This window comes from Petaurus breviceps, unplaced genomic scaffold (assembly GCF_028583685.1).
Source record: "Petaurus breviceps papuanus isolate PSGF00001 unplaced genomic scaffold, PetGlider_PUasm1.0 171, whole genome shotgun sequence".
Taxonomy (NCBI): Eukaryota; Metazoa; Chordata; class Mammalia; order Diprotodontia; family Petauridae; genus Petaurus; species Petaurus breviceps.
In genome coordinates, this window is record NW_027185754.1 from 23,648,951 (window position 1) to 23,668,007 (window position 19,057).

Consider the following 19,057-nt stretch of genomic DNA (forward strand, 5'->3'; position numbering starts at 1 on the left):
TCAAATGCAACACCTTCTACAAAATCTTTCCTGAGATCTCAATACCCCCAAGTAAAAAATCACCTTTCCTTCCCTGTCCTAGCTTCACTTATTTCTTTGAACTCTTCATATAGTTATGATATTCCATTTTGTATCACAGTTAGTTGTGAAACTTCAAGTTGATTCTTGAAGGAGGCTGAGGATCCTAAGAGACATGGGTGAGGACAGAGCACATTGTAGGCTGTGGCACAGCAAACATAAAGAAAAAGTTACTAGATGGAAGGCTGAGTTTAGGAAACAGATGGTAGGCTAAGAAAAATGTTATGAAATAAGTGCAGAAAAGTAGGTGGGACCAGGCTGTGGAGGACTTTAAATGCCAGATGAGGAGTCTATATTTTAGCCTATAGGGAGCCACTGGAAAGTTTCAAGCAAGGGAGTGACAGACACGGTCAGAACTTTATTTTAGCAAGATGAATTTGGCAACTGTATGTATGATGCATTAGAGATGGGGAAGAATGGAGAGACCAATTAAGTAATCAATACAGATAAAAGGAGATGAGAGGCCAGTCTAGTGAAGTGGCTATGTGAATGGAGAGACTGAGGAGGCAGAATCAACAAAACTTGGTAACTGACTGAATACAGGCAGGGGAAAATGATGAAAGAAAAGAACCATACATAACTCCAAGATTGTGATCCTGGTGACTAGAAGAATCATGGTAGCCTCAAGAGAAATAGGAAAGTTTAGAAGAGGGGTAGATTTTGGGGGGAGGGTTGTTTTTATTTCTATTTGAGATGCCAATGGGATATCCAGATCCGTTCAGTGTTAATAACCGAGTCCACAGAAACTGATGAAATGACCAAGAGCGTAGAGAAAGGAACTCAGGACAGGGTGTTGGAACACACTTATTTAGTGGATGGGAAATGGATGAAGATGCAACAAAGGAGACTGAGGAATGGTAAGTCAGGTAGGAGAACACCAGGATAAAGCAAAGTCATGGCAACCAAGGAAGGAATGAATGTCCACAAGGATGGGATGGTTGATAGTATGAAAAGTAGCAGAGAAGTGGAATGAGAACTGTGGAAAGGTCACCAGATTTGGTAGTTAAGAGATTGTTAGAAATGTCAGGGAGTGGTTTGAGTCAAGTGGTGGCGTACAGAACCAGCCTTCAAGGGCTTGAGAAGTGGGAAGTGAGGAAAAGAAGAAAACTATTGTGCAGGTGACTCTTTCTAGGATTCTGGCTATGGAAGGGATAAGTGGTAAAGGAGAAACAAGAACCAAGTAATCCAGTTTTGTTGGAGCATAAGGTACCTGGATCAGAATAATATGAGATAAGGATAGAAAGGTACCATTTTGAGAAGATGTTACATATCAAGTGAAGGAAAGTCAGGACCATTATCTAGTGGGCCACAGAGATTTTAAGCATAAATGTGGTGATCAGATTTATATATGATGTCTGCTGAATTAGATGTCTTCAAAATCCATATATATTTTATTTGACACTGACTGTAAACTCCTTGAATTCCAGGGCTATGTCTCCTGATCTATACCACAATCCCATGGTTCCTAGTAATGATATTTTTGGTAGGACATGAGCCTGTGATTTCACTGGTTTAAGGGAACTCTTGGTGAGGAACTCTCTCTTCCAATGCATATGGGCACCTTCTCTGCAACTTTAAGTCTTAGAAAGTTGCTGGGGGATACTAAGAGGGTAAGTGATTTACCAAAAGATACATAGGCAGAGGTGTCCAAGGTAGGACTTGAACAGGGCCTTTCTGGATCTGAGTCCAGCTGTCTATCCATGATGTCATTCTCCCTTTCATCAGTAATGATGAATTAATACTAGCTTGGATTTAGTGCTTTATGCTTGAAGGGTGTTTTCATAGCCATTATTTCATTTTATCCTCACAATAACTGCGAGGTCATTAACGTAGGCATTGTTAGTCTCATTTCATGAGGTCTAGGAGAGGTTCAGTGCTGTGCTGAGGGTTACAGAACTGGTATTTGTATCAGAGTCTGAAGCTCCCACGTCCAGCTCCTTTTTCACTCTTAGCAGGTTCCTGGGCCATGTCCCATGTTGGCACACAATAAATGCTGGACAAACTGCAAACAATGCTTCCTGTTTCCCTTTTTCCTAGGAAGAAAAATTCCCCAAACACCAGAAATGACCAATGTTTATTCTGGCATCTATCCATATTTGGTTTCACCCCCTTCCAAAAACAGTCTCATATAAAGAATTCCTCTGATTGGGGAGGTGGGAAGGGTGAGGGGAAAAGGGAGGGAGTTAGTCCCTAATCCAATAGACTGCCGTGACATGACAAATAAGCCATAGGCTGACAGTGTCTCCAAGACATATTGTAGTTTACTTAGTCGTTTGGGCTTGCCATCTGTGCCATTCCAACAGGGGCTGTCTGCCCAGGCTGCTCAGAGAGCATTAGAGAAAGTCCACCAGTCCCTGGATGGTTCTGTAGTCTCAGCCAGTCATTAGTCAAGCTGCCTAATGAGAGGAAATGGAATTTGCCCCCCACCTCACCAGGAGCCTTTCCCAGGGCCAAGGGCCTTTGCTCCACACAATGGGAGCACATGACAGGTAACGGGCACGCGCAGCCTTAGTCTAATGATCCTTTGCACCACATCCAGCTTGCAAAACTAAGGCAGACCCTGCACAAGCACTCAGCAGTTAGGGGAGAGCAGAGAATGATGCGACCTTGGGGGAGTAGAGCAAGTGATGGGGAGGACAAGAATGAGGCATTGCCTGCTACAGTTAACCTGCTTAGTAGTCAAGAATATTTAGATGAAGGCCCAGTGAGTCAATGTGAAATAAGCTTTAACAATACAGAAATTTTTATTTCTTTTCTATTCATTCATTTGTTCATTCAACAAACATTTGTTAAGCCCCAAACCCTTGGCTTTGCACCTCTCAAAAGCAGTTCACATGTCCTACAGTCTACTGTGGTTATCTGCATCTGTGTTTTATCCCCCCTTCAGGATGAGGAACTCTACGAAGACAAGGGACTATTGTCTGAAGGATGCTGCATGGTCCAGTGGAAAGAACATTAGTCCTGCAAACGCTATTTCTGATGTCTACTACTTACATGACCTTGGGCTAGTCTCTTATTCTTTGTGGAACTCAGTTTCTTAATCTGTACCATGAGAGAGCTGGAGTGGATGATCTCTGAGGTCTCATCCAGCTCTAGAGCTATGGTCCTCCAATACAAACTTTGGATATCCCCCAGCAAAGTGCTTTGCATACAAAGACACTGAAATATTTGTCAAGTAACTAAAAAAATAAATGTTTACTAAATGAAACACACTGAGCTAAGTGTGTGGGGGGGTGAGGTGTGTGGAGGGGGTGAGAATACAAGTATGGTTATATCCTCATACAGTGAGTTGAACCAACGCCAATTCTCAATAAAATGAACAATGACGACTACTACTAACTTCAAACACACACAGAGATATAGAATATAAATATATATATATGTATTTGTATATACATATATACATATAGTATATTTATATACTACTAATATTTATATAGCACTACGCTAGGCACTGTGCTAAGTGTTTTAAAATTATCTCATTTGATTCTCATAACAACAATGGGAAGTAGAGGTTATCATTATTTCTATTTTACAGAAGAGGAAACTGAGGCAAACAGAAGTTAAGCAACTTGCCCAGAGGGGTTACTAAGTGTTTGAGGCTGCATTTGAACTCAGGTTTTCTTGACTCTAGGCCCAAGACTCTCCCCACTCTGCCACCTAGTGGCCTAATAAAAACCAACATGTACATAAAAGTTCACAATTTTCAAAGCACTTTCATATTTATTATATCAATGGATCTTTACATCTTCCCTTTGAAGTAGGGCACACACATTATTCCACTCTTTTTTTATGGAAGAGGCAACTAAGGAAGCAAATGGGGAAATAAGTGGCCCCAGGTCACAGAGCTATTAAGTGACCGAACTGCAATTCAAACTGGGGTCTTCAGATCCCAGGCCCTAGGCTCTTTCCAAGGCACCCACAGCTGACACATTAATACATCACAACCAAATACCCATGTAATATTGTGAAGCGCCATCGTAAAATTGCTACCCTAACAGAAGCAGTTTGCTGTAATATAAGTAACACAGGACTCCAAGGCGGAAAAACAGATGCTGGCTCTGAAACTTCCCTGCCACTTGACCTTGGACAAAGCTTGCTCATTTACCAAGTGAGAGCAACAGTCCTGCTGCGACATGGTTTTTGGGGTATCCTAAGAAAAGTGCTTTGTAACCCTAAAAGAGCGGTAGAAATTACGAAATTTTGTTTTGGGCACCTCTGGCCTCTGACAAGTTCATAGACTTGCTCCCACCCAGCAGGGCAAGGCTGCGGAAAGCACACTGACTTGCAATCCAGAAAAACTGACTCCTGGGTTCTGACACTAACTTGTTCTGTAAGCCTGACTCATTTAGCATCTGGGCCACGAGGCAAACTAGGTAACTTTTGAAGGCAATTACTCTTAACTTGGGGTCCATGAGCTTCTTTTTAAAAAATATTTTGATAGCTATTCCCAATATAATTGGTTTCTTTGGTAATCCTATGCATTTTATTTTATGTACTGAAAAACATTATTCTGAGAAGGGGAACCTGACCTGCCCAAACGTGGTAACCTTGGATCTTTTCTACCTTTAAAAGGTCTACAATTCTATAATTCTGGCTTCAGTCCTGCCTTTGCTATTCATCATATTTGTGACTTTGGGCAAGTCACTTAATCACCTTGGCCTCTATTTCCTTCTCCATCAAATAAGGGGGGAAGGGAGGAAGAGGGATTGGAGAAGATTGTCTCTAAATCCTCTGAAGCCTATGGTGTTAGCTGTTTGCCACAACTGTGATAATGTTGTTTCTTAAAGGGCTGAATTCAATTAACTGGAGGACGCATTTGGTTGCCACATTTAAAATTTTAATTTAAAAAATTCAAGTAAAATATGGTTATAAGTCACAGCCTACAGCTACATAAACTCTTGGCACAAGTATCTGGGGCACATGGAAAGGCTTCCAATAAGCATTTCACACAGTCAAAGTTTAGGCACCAGACTCTTGAAGTAATTATTTTTTAATAAGTCTGAAGTCTCCCTTCCATGACAAACTTCAAAGGTCCAATGTTCTGCTAGCCAGAGTCTACAACTGACTGGGCAGTCACTTGGTAAAGAGGGAATAAGTGGGGCTGGACTTTGGCAAAGGAATGGAGCCCTGGACTCTACTTATTGGCAATGATGTGACCTTGAGTAAGTCATGGTCCTCAGTTTCCTCACCTACAAAACAAGAGAATTAGACAATATGGTTTCTAACATCCAATAATCTATGATTCTCTAATAAGGGTATCTGGAAGCAGCATGACAGCAGGCAGAGAGCTGGTCTCAGAGACAGGAAGACCTTGAAGGTTCAAGGCCCCAGGAACTCTCTGAAACTATAAATTCCTGAAAGATCCAATAATAATTTAGATGTCTACATGTGAAATATGAAGTAGCTATGGCAGAAAGAACACTGGTTTGGGATTAAGGAGATCATGATTTGAGATCCAGCTGGGCTGCTTTCTGCCTGTGTGACCTTAGGCAAATCAGTAGTCTGAGTCTCAATTCCCTCATTTATAAAATGGGGGGAAATGGTCTAATCAGATTTCCTCTAATGTACCTTACAAACCTAAAATTCTTCACAGCTCTGTGAAGTAGGTAATGCCTCTATTGTACTGATGAGTAATGTGAAGATCAGAGAGGTGAAGTGAGAGTTTTAAGTACTGCCAAGATTTGAACTCAGGTCCTCCAACCTTAAAACCAGAGTTCAGAAGAGGCCTCATTTCCATAGCCTTCCCCCCATGGGGCTGGAGACCCAGTTTCTGCCAGTTACTCAGGGGGAACAATAATGAGAGCAGACACTGACACAGTGCTTTAAGGAGTACAAAGAACTTTACATACATTATGATTATATCATCTATTTGTGCCTCACAACAGCCTAGGGAATAGGCACTACAGTTGGTCAGAGGAACTGAGTTTAAATTTGCCTCTGGTATAGTGGCAAAAGCATTGGCTCTGTAGAAAGAGGACCTGGATTCAAATTCTGACTTTGACACTTACTGCCTGGATGACCTTGTGAATGTTTTCAGTTTACCCATTTGCAAAACTTCACAACAACCTAGTTAATTCATTAAAACCAAACCCCATTGCAAAGCTGCACAAACCTGTCATTTGGCCCATTTATGGTGTCGTTTCTGGAGAACTATCTCCTGTAATATCATTTTGCCTAACATTATGTTTTTGCTGAAACCAGTTAATATTATGTGACAGATCTATAGCCAGCTGGAGTTCACTGATGTGATGATTCATTTAAGTTTGGAATTTAGTTTTACATTTCACCACAATTATAGAGTTAACTTATTCAACTTCCAGGACCCATGACTTTATCCATGTGAATGCTTCTTTCATTCATTCTGACCCTTTAAGAGCTTCATGGGTTATACTGGAACCCTTCCCCACTACCACCTCGAACAACAAAAATCATGGCCAGGAAGCCAATATGCATTGATGAACCTTACTGTGCTCACCTAGGCTGATCCTTGGATGACAGACAATTAATGGTAGGGTCCAACCTCAATACCTTTCTAGTTAGCTGAAATGTACAAGGGCTTGTGTTCCACTATCAGAGCATTTGGGAACTCAAAGCTACTTCCATTCTACAACAGGGCATCAGTACATTTGGTCCCCATGCCTGGAACACACTTTCGCCTCAGCTTTCCACTTTTAATCCCTAGCTTCATTCAAGGCTCAACTCATGGGTCACTTCCTAGGGGAGGCCTGTTTTAATTCCCTTATTTGCTAGTGCTTCCTCCATATTATCTTGCATTTATTACCTATTAAATGTTATATTCCTCCCATAGAATATAAGCACCTTGAGAAGAGGAACTATTTTCAGCTCTGCCTCTCTATCTTCTGTGCCTAGTATGGTGCCTTGAGCACTAAAGGTATTAGATAAGTGCTTATTGAATTAAATTGAAAGTCAGTGGTTGGAGTTAACTACAATCAACCCTCTACTGTTTTCAAGATACATGATTTTATTGGTGTGGGTGCTCTCATGTGACATATATATATATATAAAAACTCTGAGACTTACATAAACTATGTATGGCAGGAGTACATGGGTCCCAAAGGGATCTGTAGGTAACTTTCAGGAGGTTGGTGAATTGGATGGGGAACAAACTGCATCTTTATTTTCATTAACCTCTGACTGGAATTTAGTATTTCCTTTAATTTTTAAAAACATTATTCTGGGAAGGGGTTCCTAGGCTTCATCTGACTTCCAAAGGGGTCCATGACACAAAAATGGTAAAAAAAAGGTCTGGTGTTAAGTTTTATCACTTATTCTCTCTCTACATTTGGTGAGGTTGATCCTGGACCAGTCATACTACACAACCCCTGCTCTGCCCCTTCTCTGCCCAAACTGTCCTTCATGCCTTGCAACTTGATAGAAGCAGCGAGAGCTTGTCCTCTGTGGGCACAGTTCTGGGCATAGCCCAGGGTCACCTCCACACCACAAGGAGGAAGCAGCTGACTATTCTCAGCTGTACAATGACAAGCTTTTTCCCCTCATTTTCTTTAATTTCTAAGGTCACCTTTGAACTTGAAATAATTTATTTCAAAATTTACAAAATAGCTTGCTGATTTCTCCCCCTCCAATTCCTCTCATTAGAGCCACAGCAAATGTGCTTAGAAAAAAGAAAGCTGCCTCTCGGGCTTTGAATGTCTTTACCTGCTTGTGGATGTGTGACTGATTCACACACAAAGGTGTAAATTAGACTTGATGGAAAGATTCAGATGCTGCAATTTACCAGGAACTTTCTCTGTAGCTACAGATGTGTCAGGACCTTGGAAATACCTATTCCCTTACTGTGTCTAACAACAATAACAATCCTTTGGGGGGGTCTCATTTCACACTGGTCAAGTAGAGGTAGGACCAGAGTATAGCCATGACCCTGAGATTGTATGAAAACTAGGCATACACATACACAGAAATAGACACAGACACATACACATTTAATGAGCATTTATGCTGTGTTTGGCTAGGTACTAGGCAAAGTAAAAGAAGGGTAAGATATAGCAGTGATAGTATAATGCTGAGAATACTGGTTCTATAGCCGCAGAACCTGCTCTTTACAAAGCACTAAATCAGGCTTTGAGTTGAAGTTACCTGGGTTTGGATCCCAGTTTTGCAACTTCCTGATGGTTTGACCTTGGGCACATCTCTTCCTCTCTCTGGACCTCAAAGAACAGATGATCTCTAAGGCCCACTCTGCCTCTAACTTCTATGAGCCTAATGGAACAAGGTCAGTCCAGCCAGAGAGAGAAGAGAAGCATACAGAATAGGGACAGCAGCAGCAGCAGCTTCACTTCATCCTCCCCTCTGTTTCTATAACATTCTGAGGTTCACAAAGAGCTTTCCTCATAGCAATCCTTAGAGGTAGGTAATGAAAGAGAAAGGTGAAGAGAATTATCTCCATCATACAGTAGAAAATAGAAGAGTGGGGGCTTGAGCCTACTCAGAAACCTTGACTCCAAGTCCAGTACTCTTTTCACTATACCTTCTACAAGCCAAGTCAATAAACATTTATTAAGAACTTAGTACATGCCAGACACTGTGCTAAATAATCTGGATACAAATTAAAAAAAAAACAAACCAAAACCCTAAAAACCTAGTCTCTGCCCTAGGGATGACAATATCCAGAAGGGAAATGAAAAGATACCATGAGCAGGTATGGTAGTCGAGTCTCATGAAAGATGGCTGGTTTGGATCCTTCCTTAAAACAGAGGTTCTGGGAGAAACCATCAAATAGAAGAAGGAAAAAGCAGCTGAGTCACAGTCACAAATTCTGGATATTAAAGCACGGATGCTCTGGACCCTTGCTACTATGCTATTTAATTCACGAAGCAACAGGGAAAGAGTGATCGGTACAAAAAGGGTGCAGCAGAGCATAATATAAGATTCAATTATGAATTCACTTGATCAGGGAGGGTTAACGTGGCTAACCAGCCCTTGAAGGATAGGGGAGGATCTGGGTAGATAGAGGAAAAGGGGAATCATTTCAGACACAGGGAACAAAACACAGCACTTTGTATCTCTTGAACACTCTGCATGGCATTTCCCTCAGCTGGTCATTTCATCCCTGGACCTCTGGCTATTCAGATTATAACTTGATGCAAGGAAAACCTTCCCAACAAGAATCACTGTCTAATGATGGGATGGCCTAACTCAAATGGCATGTGAGGTAGGTCCCCATCATGAAGGTTCTTCAACCAGAGGCTGGATGACCACCCAGCTTCTCATTCATGTGGCAAATCGGGTTACTATTCTAGGTTGTATGTGAATTCTGGTAAGCTCTCAAGTCGAAGAGTTGAGATTTGAACTCAGATCCTTGACTCTAAATCTATCCATCATCCTACTATATCAAGTTGCTACTAACTATCAATAAAAAGTTTAAAGTCTTCTGTATCTTAAGTGTTTCTAGTCATTAATAGGCCACATATTTCTATCAGGTAAATTGCATTTGCATATGCAAATTGCCTCTAAATACCCTGAACCATTAATGTGATCACTAATTACATAATAATAGTCACCGATTTCCACACAGATCAAACTTACAGTTTTGTAGCTATTAGGGAAATTGTGCTTTGTAATTAAGATAATCCTCATTTCCAGATGCTAATTAACTATATAATAATTAGTCTCATTCGCTAATGCAAATTAAGGATTTTCATCCTTATTGGTAAAGGAGTTGCCTCTTATCACTTAAGGCAAAGATAGCCCCAGAAATCTTGTCTAGAAGTACTTTTCCCCCTTTAAAGGTTAAAAGGTAAATCCATTTTTATCAGTCTCATTTGTGAATGCAAATTAGGTCTGATTAATCAAGTCAAAGATAAATGTGCTAGTCTTATTACAGGACAGCATGTATGGTCTCCTCCGTTCATCTTGTTTCTCCTACCCTTACCTCGACACAGATAAACAGAGTTCACAGAACAACCACCATCTTCCAACCTAGCACAATTTATCTCTATTCAAATGAAAATGTTGAGATGCTTGTGTCTTTTTTTTTCTCCTTACAATATCTTTTTGTTTAGCCTTCAAAGCAGCATGGACGGATCTTAAAATAACAGTGCCTTAATTATGCAAAAAAGATGGGGCTGAGCTGTTACTGGGCAAGAGATAGGATGTGTGTGTGTGTGTGTGTGTGTGTGTGTGTAAAATATGGACGAAAAATGGAAAACCATCTTTGCTTGGATTATTAAGTTTTCTGTGCTCCAAACAGAATGTAAACTGGCACCTCGCGCGGTGACTAATGAGGGCTGCCCGTGCAGTAACAGAAGGAGCTGACAGCCAGCAAGGCCTAGTTGGCAGGCTCCAACTTGGGCCGGGACGCATTCATCATCCACTAAACCAATCCACCAATTCTGCACCACCATTTGTCATTAATTATGCTAATCAGCACACCATTACTCTCTGATGACACTGGAGCTGTTGTTCGCTGGTTATAGCTTTTCAAATGCACAACTTATTGTGCATGCAAGGCCTGTGCATACATTAGCCTACAGGGAAGAAATGTCCAATTATGAAAAGAAGAAATTTGCTATTATCTTTTTATAACAAACCAATTTAGTAATTAGAAAAGTCTCTGAACTCATAAGGTTTTTTTCACTCCTTTCCTTAATTTTTTTTTTTTGCATTGCAATAATATTTTTTATGAAGGGAATGGGAAGTTTGCTGGATTTAGCGCCAGAAGGTCTAACCTCTCTCAGCCTCAGTTTCTTCATCTGTAAAATGAAGGAGATAAATGAAATGATCTACAATGCCCTTTTCCAGTATTCCACATTTCTGTGAAATGTTAGCTCCTGATGATACTGGGAACATATTTTCAAGAAAAGACACAAAGACATTTTAGGTGGTAGTTCCTTCCTCTCCCCATTTTGAATATGCAGGCGTATGTTGTTGTATAAATTCCAGTCACTCTGAATTCCTGCAAGATGAAAGTATACCCATGTGACCTTTTGCCGTTCACTGATGGCAGATCTAAGCTGTTCACATAATGATGCCAGACTGTGCGCACCTTACGCAGCAGATGCTTACACAAGGAACAGCAACAGTCTCCTTTAACCCCTTATGTGCCTAAAGAGAGCTAAGGCTATGGGGAGGTTGTCTCAAATGACCACTTTGACAGTAGATGGGGTGCTTCTGAATTGCTTCAGAAGGAACACTTTTTGCTTGGTTCTCTAGAATAGAGAGGACCCTTTGAAAGGTTCATAAATGGGCTTACAAAGACCTAGGACAGTAGTCTCAAAAGCTGGAAATGCCCTTAGAATCCAAGTCTCTACCTTATCCCCATTTTACAGATGAGGAAACTGAGTCCCAAGGATGCAAAGTGACTTTGCTCAATTCAATTCAGGTAGTTAAGTAGCAGAGCTAAGACTTTACCAACCCAGAGCTCTTTCTATTAAGTAACTTTTTCTTAGCATCATAGGATGTTAGACCTAGAAAGATCCTTAGAAATCTAGTCAAACTCCTAAATGTTACAGATGAGGAAACTGAGACCCAGAAAGTGTAAATGACTTGCCTGAGGTCACAAAAGTGGTAAATAGCAGGGATAGGATTTGAATCCAGATCCATTGGTACCAATTCTGGTCCTATTTCTATTATACCTCAGGGGATGCCTCTTAAAGAGTCAACACCAGAGCCTGGAGGAAAAATCATGCTGCTTAAACTGATCACTAACTGTCATCTTAATTCTATAAGCATTTATTAAATGTCTATTGTATGCCAGGTCCAGTATAAAATAATGGGGATGTAAAGACAAAAAAAAAAGTAACTCAAAGTCTCTCGCCCTCCAAGGGCCTTATAAAGTAAAGGGAGTTTGGAACATAGAACTCTATGACTGGAACATGGCTGGGGTCTCATCCAGTCCAGCTCCCTCGTTTTACAGCCAGAAAAGTGATTTGTTACGTTCACAGTCATACAACTACGACGAAGACCTGGAACTCAAAACCTCTTCCACTGTTTCATGCTTCCTCAACAAACCGAACAGGTATGAAACTGAGGCACAATGTTGAACAGGACAAAGGCAAGGGAGGGGTCTAGACAAAGTATTCTGGGGCTTCCTGACTGCCTCCAGCCGTGTCAGCAGGATCCATCTTTAGATCCACTGATCCCAGGGGGCTCCTCCAAATCAGACATGGATTCCAAGTTGTTGTCCTCAGCCAGAGTCTCTACCACAAGTTTTCGAAGCTTAGCCTGTATTAAGAGCTCATTAATATCATCAGAGTAAATGGGCCTATTAAAACATCTTTAAGCAATATCTGAACATAAATCTCCCTAAACTATATTTAATGACTGTACTTAAGATACATTATATGCAAGTCTTAATGAGACATTAGATAGCATTTTGAAGATTAAAATTAGAGAGTCCATATAAAGTCTGTCCACTTAATGTAGCCTTAAGCTATACTGATGAAAAGCATTACAACCAAATTATTACTACATTAGAACAAATATTTTCTAATCATTTCTGACATACATTTTCTCTTTTACATCATTTTAATATACACAAAAATATATTCCGAGTGAACAAGATGAGGTATAAGGTCTCCAAGCTTTTGAAGTGCTCTGAGATTTAAATTAAATACAGTTTTTTGGCTAGTTCTGTGTGTGCTAAGAGTGCTCAAGGCCATGAGTCATTTTTCTACATGTTCTGTTTAATTGAAAACCTTAATTTATCACTCTAATAAGGCCAATACATTTATCTTGCTATTAAACTTTTCAAAGAACTAGCCAGATAAATAATACAGTTTAACAACAAAAAAGTTATACAGGCCATTTCTAATGACAAAAGTTTCATTTTCCACATATTAAATTTAATAAGTACTTCTTAAGTGCCCACTGTATACAGAACAAAGCTGGGGGATATATTCTGTTTAGATAAAACAGAGTCCCTGCCCTCTTGGAGTTTAGAGTCTTATAGAAGAATAGGATATATAAAATATAATGCAAATTAACAGAAATATAAAAGTGTAAGAGAGAGCAAAGGGCTGGGTTAGGTAGGTCCTGGGTATGGGAAAATAATTATTTACTGAAACGGAAGGAGGGTGGCGGGGTAAAAAAATAGGCAAGGTTTCCTGGAAGTGTTGAGCTTAAAGGAATGTATAAGATTAACAGGTGGAACAGAGAGGAAAAAGGTTGCCTGAGGAACTGGGAACAGTGTGTGAGTCTCAAACTGGACCTGGGTTTCCTTCTGTCTCTCCCTCTGTGGGTGGCACACTACATACTTCATGCATGTCTGTGGCCCATGCATGGTCATCCAGTGGCTGGATTCACCTGAGGAGGTCTTCCTCTGCCCTGTATGAAGCACAATAAGTGTCACTGGGAGGGAGATAAAAGAACGTTTTACTCCATAAGGGGTTGGATAAACAGAGCTGTTTAAACAAACCCAAATCCTTTTCAGGTCTATTCAAATAAAAAAGCAAGCACATGCAATGTTTGCAGAATGGAAAACATAAGTATACTAAGGGTACATTATTGTAGATATGGAAATAAGGGGTAAGGGGTGCAAACCTATATTTGCATGTGTTTCTGGGGGCTTTTTATTCATGTAAAAATTCTACTGCCTTCCTCTTCCTGTGCCTCATAGTGACAAGGAGGTGACCCTGAGTTTTTGAAGACTCTACTTACTGGAGCAAACAGTAAAGGTTTTGAGGACAGCCTGGGAACAGACTGTATGTCTGCCATCTGAGGACAAGTCTTGCTAAGTGAGGAGCGTCCCATCATCAGAAGACTGGCAACAAGATAAATTATTTTGGTCAAGTTCTCTCATAATGAACAGTCTACCAAGATGCAAAAGGGGTAGGATTGGTCTTGGTAGGGGAAATATTTCCCTCCTATCTTGCTGAAAGTAAAGCTCTCTGGAGGTACTGGAGTGAGATGTAAGCACACACACACTCACACACCCATGCATGCATGCACATACACACACAGACTGAGGCTACCAAAACCATGTGATACCTGGGTGCGTGCTGTTGTCTTCTGAAAACAAATCAGAGAGGATATAGTTAAACCCCAGAAATACTTTTCAAATAACTCCTGTTGTATTTGATATACTGTATAAGCAGACGATGCTGAAAAGGAAAATATGAATCTTTTCAGACTCTCTGCTACAACAGAATAGTCTTTTCTCTGTTCCTGCTTCTAGGAGTGGCTGTTACCATCAAAGGGAGATCAAGATCAGAGACTCACAGAACTGAAGGCTAGATGGGACCTTAAAGATTATTTCATAAAACCAAATGGGGGAAGTGACTCGGGGGTCATGCAGGCAGCAAACGGCAGAGCCAAGATTCAAACCAAGGTCCCTTTCTGACCCCGAACCCAGGGCTTTTTACACTACATATTTCAGGGGACATCTGGTTATCTGGCCTCGAAGTGGTCACAATAAACGTAAACAAATGCAACACCATGAAGACAACTACTGCCCATGCCCTGATGTCTGATGCAAAGAGCAAAGTAGCAGAAATTCTACAAAGAATTTAACAAGGGCCTATAGATTAAGTTGAGGTGTGTGTGTATTTGTGTATGTGTATGTACACATACATACATACATATACACACACACATACACATAATTATATTTATCTGTAGAAGCCCCGATATTTGATGACCTCAATGCCAAGGTGCAAAGAGTTCTACGATCACATCTTGGGCCTGGGCTGCCTAGCACTTCCTATCTTGCTACCAGCTGAATTATCAACGGAGAGAATGTTATATTAAAAAGGACAAGGACAAAACCAGATTAACGTCACGCTGGGGACAAGAGCAAGCTGGATTCCGATGTGACACCAGAATAAGGCACTTCTGGATAAATTGACAATTTAGGTAATTTTAAAAAACAAATCACTATCAAAGTCTCTTAAGAAGAGGGTTTTTTTTTTGGGGGGGTTAATATGACACAAATCAATAGCTTTTTGCTTAAAACAAAGTAGATACCTTTTATGAATGCTATTCTTTAGTTGAAGATTTTGCTCTGAAGATTATGTAAATCACAGTAAGTGAGCCAGTACTATACCTTCCTTCCTTAATAGGACACAATTGTGTTGCATGGCTTTTTTTTTTTTAAGGACAATAAAGTAACACAACCTAACCATATTCATTATTAAAAGAAGGATCCTTCTTTAGTGTGTGAAAGCTGTAGCAACAAAGGCTATTTCCATTTGTTCTGCCCAGATATTCTCTTCCCCTCCAAAAAGAGACCATTTCGCAGTCACAATTTTGCCTTTTTAACTGCGTGAATTAGGCATTCTTCATAAATAACAGCCAAGTTTTCGCACGCGAGCTTCTTTTTATTAGGGGCACAGTAACGAACAATGAGCAATGTGTTCTATTATTCTTTGTCAAATCACAAAATGCTACATTAGAATAACTATGCCGGTCAATGGAATATAGTAGATTAAATTCAACTTCTGTGCAGAAACCACTGTAAAACAGCATGATAAGAAGGCTATAAAAAAATTTAATTTTACTCCAAACTCCATCACACACACAAAAAAAATGGTGTGAAAAGTAATTTTGCATAATCAGTACACGCCATCTGGAACAATTAACCGATTTCTATAGAACTATGAGGATCAGTCATATCTGCTTATTAAAGATCAGAAATTATACAAGTAATAAATCCTTGAAAAAACTAAGCGTACTCCCGCCTGTCAACGCTATTTTAACTTCAAATACTGAAGAACGCCTGATAAGGCTGAAAAGAAGAGATTAATATATGCAAATTACATCCAGCATTTAAAATCTCCAACAACTGTCTCCGGTTTTCTGTCCCTTATTGCTGCCTTTATGTTTTATTCATACACCGACTCACCTGTCACTTCATAAGCTATAATATTATGGGGGTATTATTAAACAGCATAAAGCCGGGTTTTAATTGGAAAGCTTCATTGCATTTTCCAATTATTTGGAGTAAATTAAAAGCAGATGCACATAGTTTAATAAGGAGTCTAATATCAGTTCCGGGAAATCAAAATTCATTGTCATTACTAGACTGGGATAGTTCTGCAAACTGTACTCCATTTCAGAGATTTTCAAAAGAGAATCTGTCTATGCAATCTGTTAATTGTCATTTGGTTAATAACTGTTTAAATATCCAAACTACACAGCAGCTTCCTATTTTTAAAAATTAAACTATGGGACTCACACCAGCAAAACAAATACAGAACCACTTGTCTACACGGCTGAACTTGTCAGACAGGCAATTCACCTGAAAAACAATATGAATATTGGTGGGGAGGGAGGGGTGTAGGGAAGAGGGAAGACTCACACAACATGGGTTATCCTGGTAGCTGAAGGACACAAAAGAATATCCATTTCATACTTACACAAACACTGAAGGTTAGTGTTTTACCAGGGAGCGAGTTCTCTGTGGAAAAGGGCAGAAGCCATGTTATAAATTGTGCTTTTAGAGTTATACACAGCTCAGGAAAAAAAAAAAAAAGGCTTCCCAAGTTTTAATTAATACTTCTAAATAAATCTTTTTTTTAAGGGGGAAAATTAATTGATTTGGGACATATGAAAAAATATATATAAAAGTAAAAAAAACAACAACCAAACAAGACAAAAATGATCTATTTTTTTTTAAGTAGTCCTTGAAGCTCCGTGACGACACTGTTACTGACACCTAACCCATAAGTGAGGTATTGCTTACATTCAGTTACAAGATTCTGGAGGAAACGCTAAGTCCCTGGGTAGAAAGAAACCAGCAGACAATGGAATATGCTCTAACCTATTATGTACTTAAAGAACCAAGCCTTAAAGGTTATACTTCATAAGTGATATTGCTCACATATAATATATACACACGCACCTACATGTTGCAGATATAAGTGCATGTAGCTGAAGCATTTACAAATGAAAAGGCGCATGTACACTCAAGCTAATATATGTAACCTTTTCGTTTTTATAGAAAATGACAGACTTTTTCAAATCCTAGGAGTGTAAATTATAATAGGACAAGCAGTAATTGACTTTTAAACTCCACCCACCGAGAGGGCTACAATTAGTCTGTTTTCAGTGCAAGAACGGCTGCACTGCAAAGTTCATAACTTGTAGACTCCCTTTCCCATTCCAATTAAAATCCGAGAGCTATCGACACAGAATTTACTTTCTCTTCTCATCTTCCAAATAGCTCACTGGTGAACATCCCAGCCACCAGAGGCCTGCCTCCCTCCCAGACCAGAAAGCACACTAATACACATGAACACGAGAGGGGATTCTTACAAAATACCCAGAAACTATGTTCAAAGATGAAGATAAAAGCAATTCTTGTGCAGTGATCCAAAAAATAGCATCTCCTTCTTTTTTCAAAATTACCTGTTTTAATAAAGTAGATGCACTGTGCCAACTGAACCATTTAATTATCTGCAAAAATGATGAATCAAAACAATAGTTTGCAAAAATAAATGACTAACCTCTGATTAAAATGTCTGTCCTCATTACATCCAAATAAAAGATAACAATATCTTTTAAAGAAAATGTATATTGAAGATAAGTAGCAAGCCCCTAGCATTGATAACCTTACATTTTGAAAAAGTAAGCATCTTACCACAAGACTATGAAAATGTAATAAAGTTATTTAGTTCTTGTCTCAAAAGCTCAAGAAAGCAAATGACAAAGGGATGCCTTTCTCTGCTTGGTGCACCCCACATGCTGATGCATCCCATGAATTGAGCTGGCATTAGAGATCGGCCTGGGAGGGAGTAGAACATGCAGTTGATAGCTGATTTTTGGGCTGGTTAGTTAAGCTACACCTCCTAATACTGTTCAAGATAATGCTTTAAAGAGTGAACATTTTTCTAAAGGGTAGGTTGGGGAGAGAGATTTAAAGTATCTGCAGTAAGGAAATAAACCCAAACCAAAGGGAGAAAAACATGCTAAAGGCTAATTGGGAAAAAATATAATCAGAATTTTAGCATTAGGATGGAATTTAGAGATCGTGAGTTCAAAACACTCAGTTTTACATATGAGGCAACTGGGGCCCAGAAAATACGAGTGATTTGCCCAAATTTACATAGATTCCACCCCAGGTCTACTTTCAGAATCTTAAGTTTTGTGTTCTTTCTATTCCCACGTTGCAGACCTACTCTACACTTGCTGCACACATAGTAGGCAATATAAAAATAGTATATTACAGTTGAAGTTTAAGGGGAGATAATAAATAAGGTCATATAACTTAATTTGGTCAAATTACATTGAAAACTAATAACCTACACCAAATGTTTTAAAATGAATCTTCTTTTCAGGAAGTAATAATTACACCAATGACTCCCGTTTCTCTATTGCTCTGAGAATTAGAAAATGCTTTTCTCACAACAGTCTCACGCCTACCTCACCACAGAGGTATGAATGTCATTATCCCATTTCACAGAAGCAAGAATTTAGTACCATAGCCCCCCAGCTAGTAAGCAGCAGAACTTGCATTCTGTCCTTGGTCTCCAGACTCAGAAGTCACATGCTTCTGAAGGAGGATGACAAATGTGTTGGATTTAGTCTCAGGGACCTGGGTTCAAATTCCAGTTCTGCCACTTACTAGCTATGTGCTCTTGAGCAAGTCACTTCATCTCTTTAGGTCTCAGGTTTACCATCTGTAAAAAAAGAGGAGATTGGACTTACTGGCCTTGAAGGTTCCTCCCAGGGCTATAGCTAGGATCTCCTTTCTACTTTACCATACTACTGTCACAGAACAATTGATTCTGCTCCCCAACAGGGCAGAACAACAAGTCAAAATTATGTAAAGGCTGTTAATGTGTACTCCCCTTCCCCGTATCATTACTTTCTTACCACATGAATGCTGCCACTATTTCTCTGAAAAGTCTAATCTCCTCTACATTCTGTCTCCAACCCACCTTTCTACCCTTATTTCATGCTCCTTATGGCTTCCTTATTCTAGAGAAAATGAACGACTTGCCATCCCTTCAATATCTCTTCTGAATGCTTTATCTCCATGCCTCTGCAATTCCATCTCTAA

The 19,057-nt window shown here is 39.7% G+C and overlaps 1 protein-coding gene across 6 annotated transcripts in view; it reads right to left on the reverse strand.

The window, feature by feature from the left end:
* The window catches only part of MVB12B (multivesicular body subunit 12B), a 324,028-nt gene that overhangs the window by 86,273 nt on the left and 218,698 nt on the right, over window positions 1-19,057 (reverse strand). For 4 of the 6 annotated variants that reach the window (XM_069082725.1, XM_069082722.1, XM_069082726.1 and 1 more), the window contains one exon: window positions 14,047-14,067. The exons of the other annotated variants lie outside the window; for them this stretch is intronic. In XM_069082725.1, coding sequence (XP_068938826.1) covers window positions 14,047-14,067 — 21 coding nt within the window. The remainder of the gene's footprint in view (window positions 1-14,046; window positions 14,068-19,057) is intronic. 6 annotated transcript variants of the gene reach the window in all.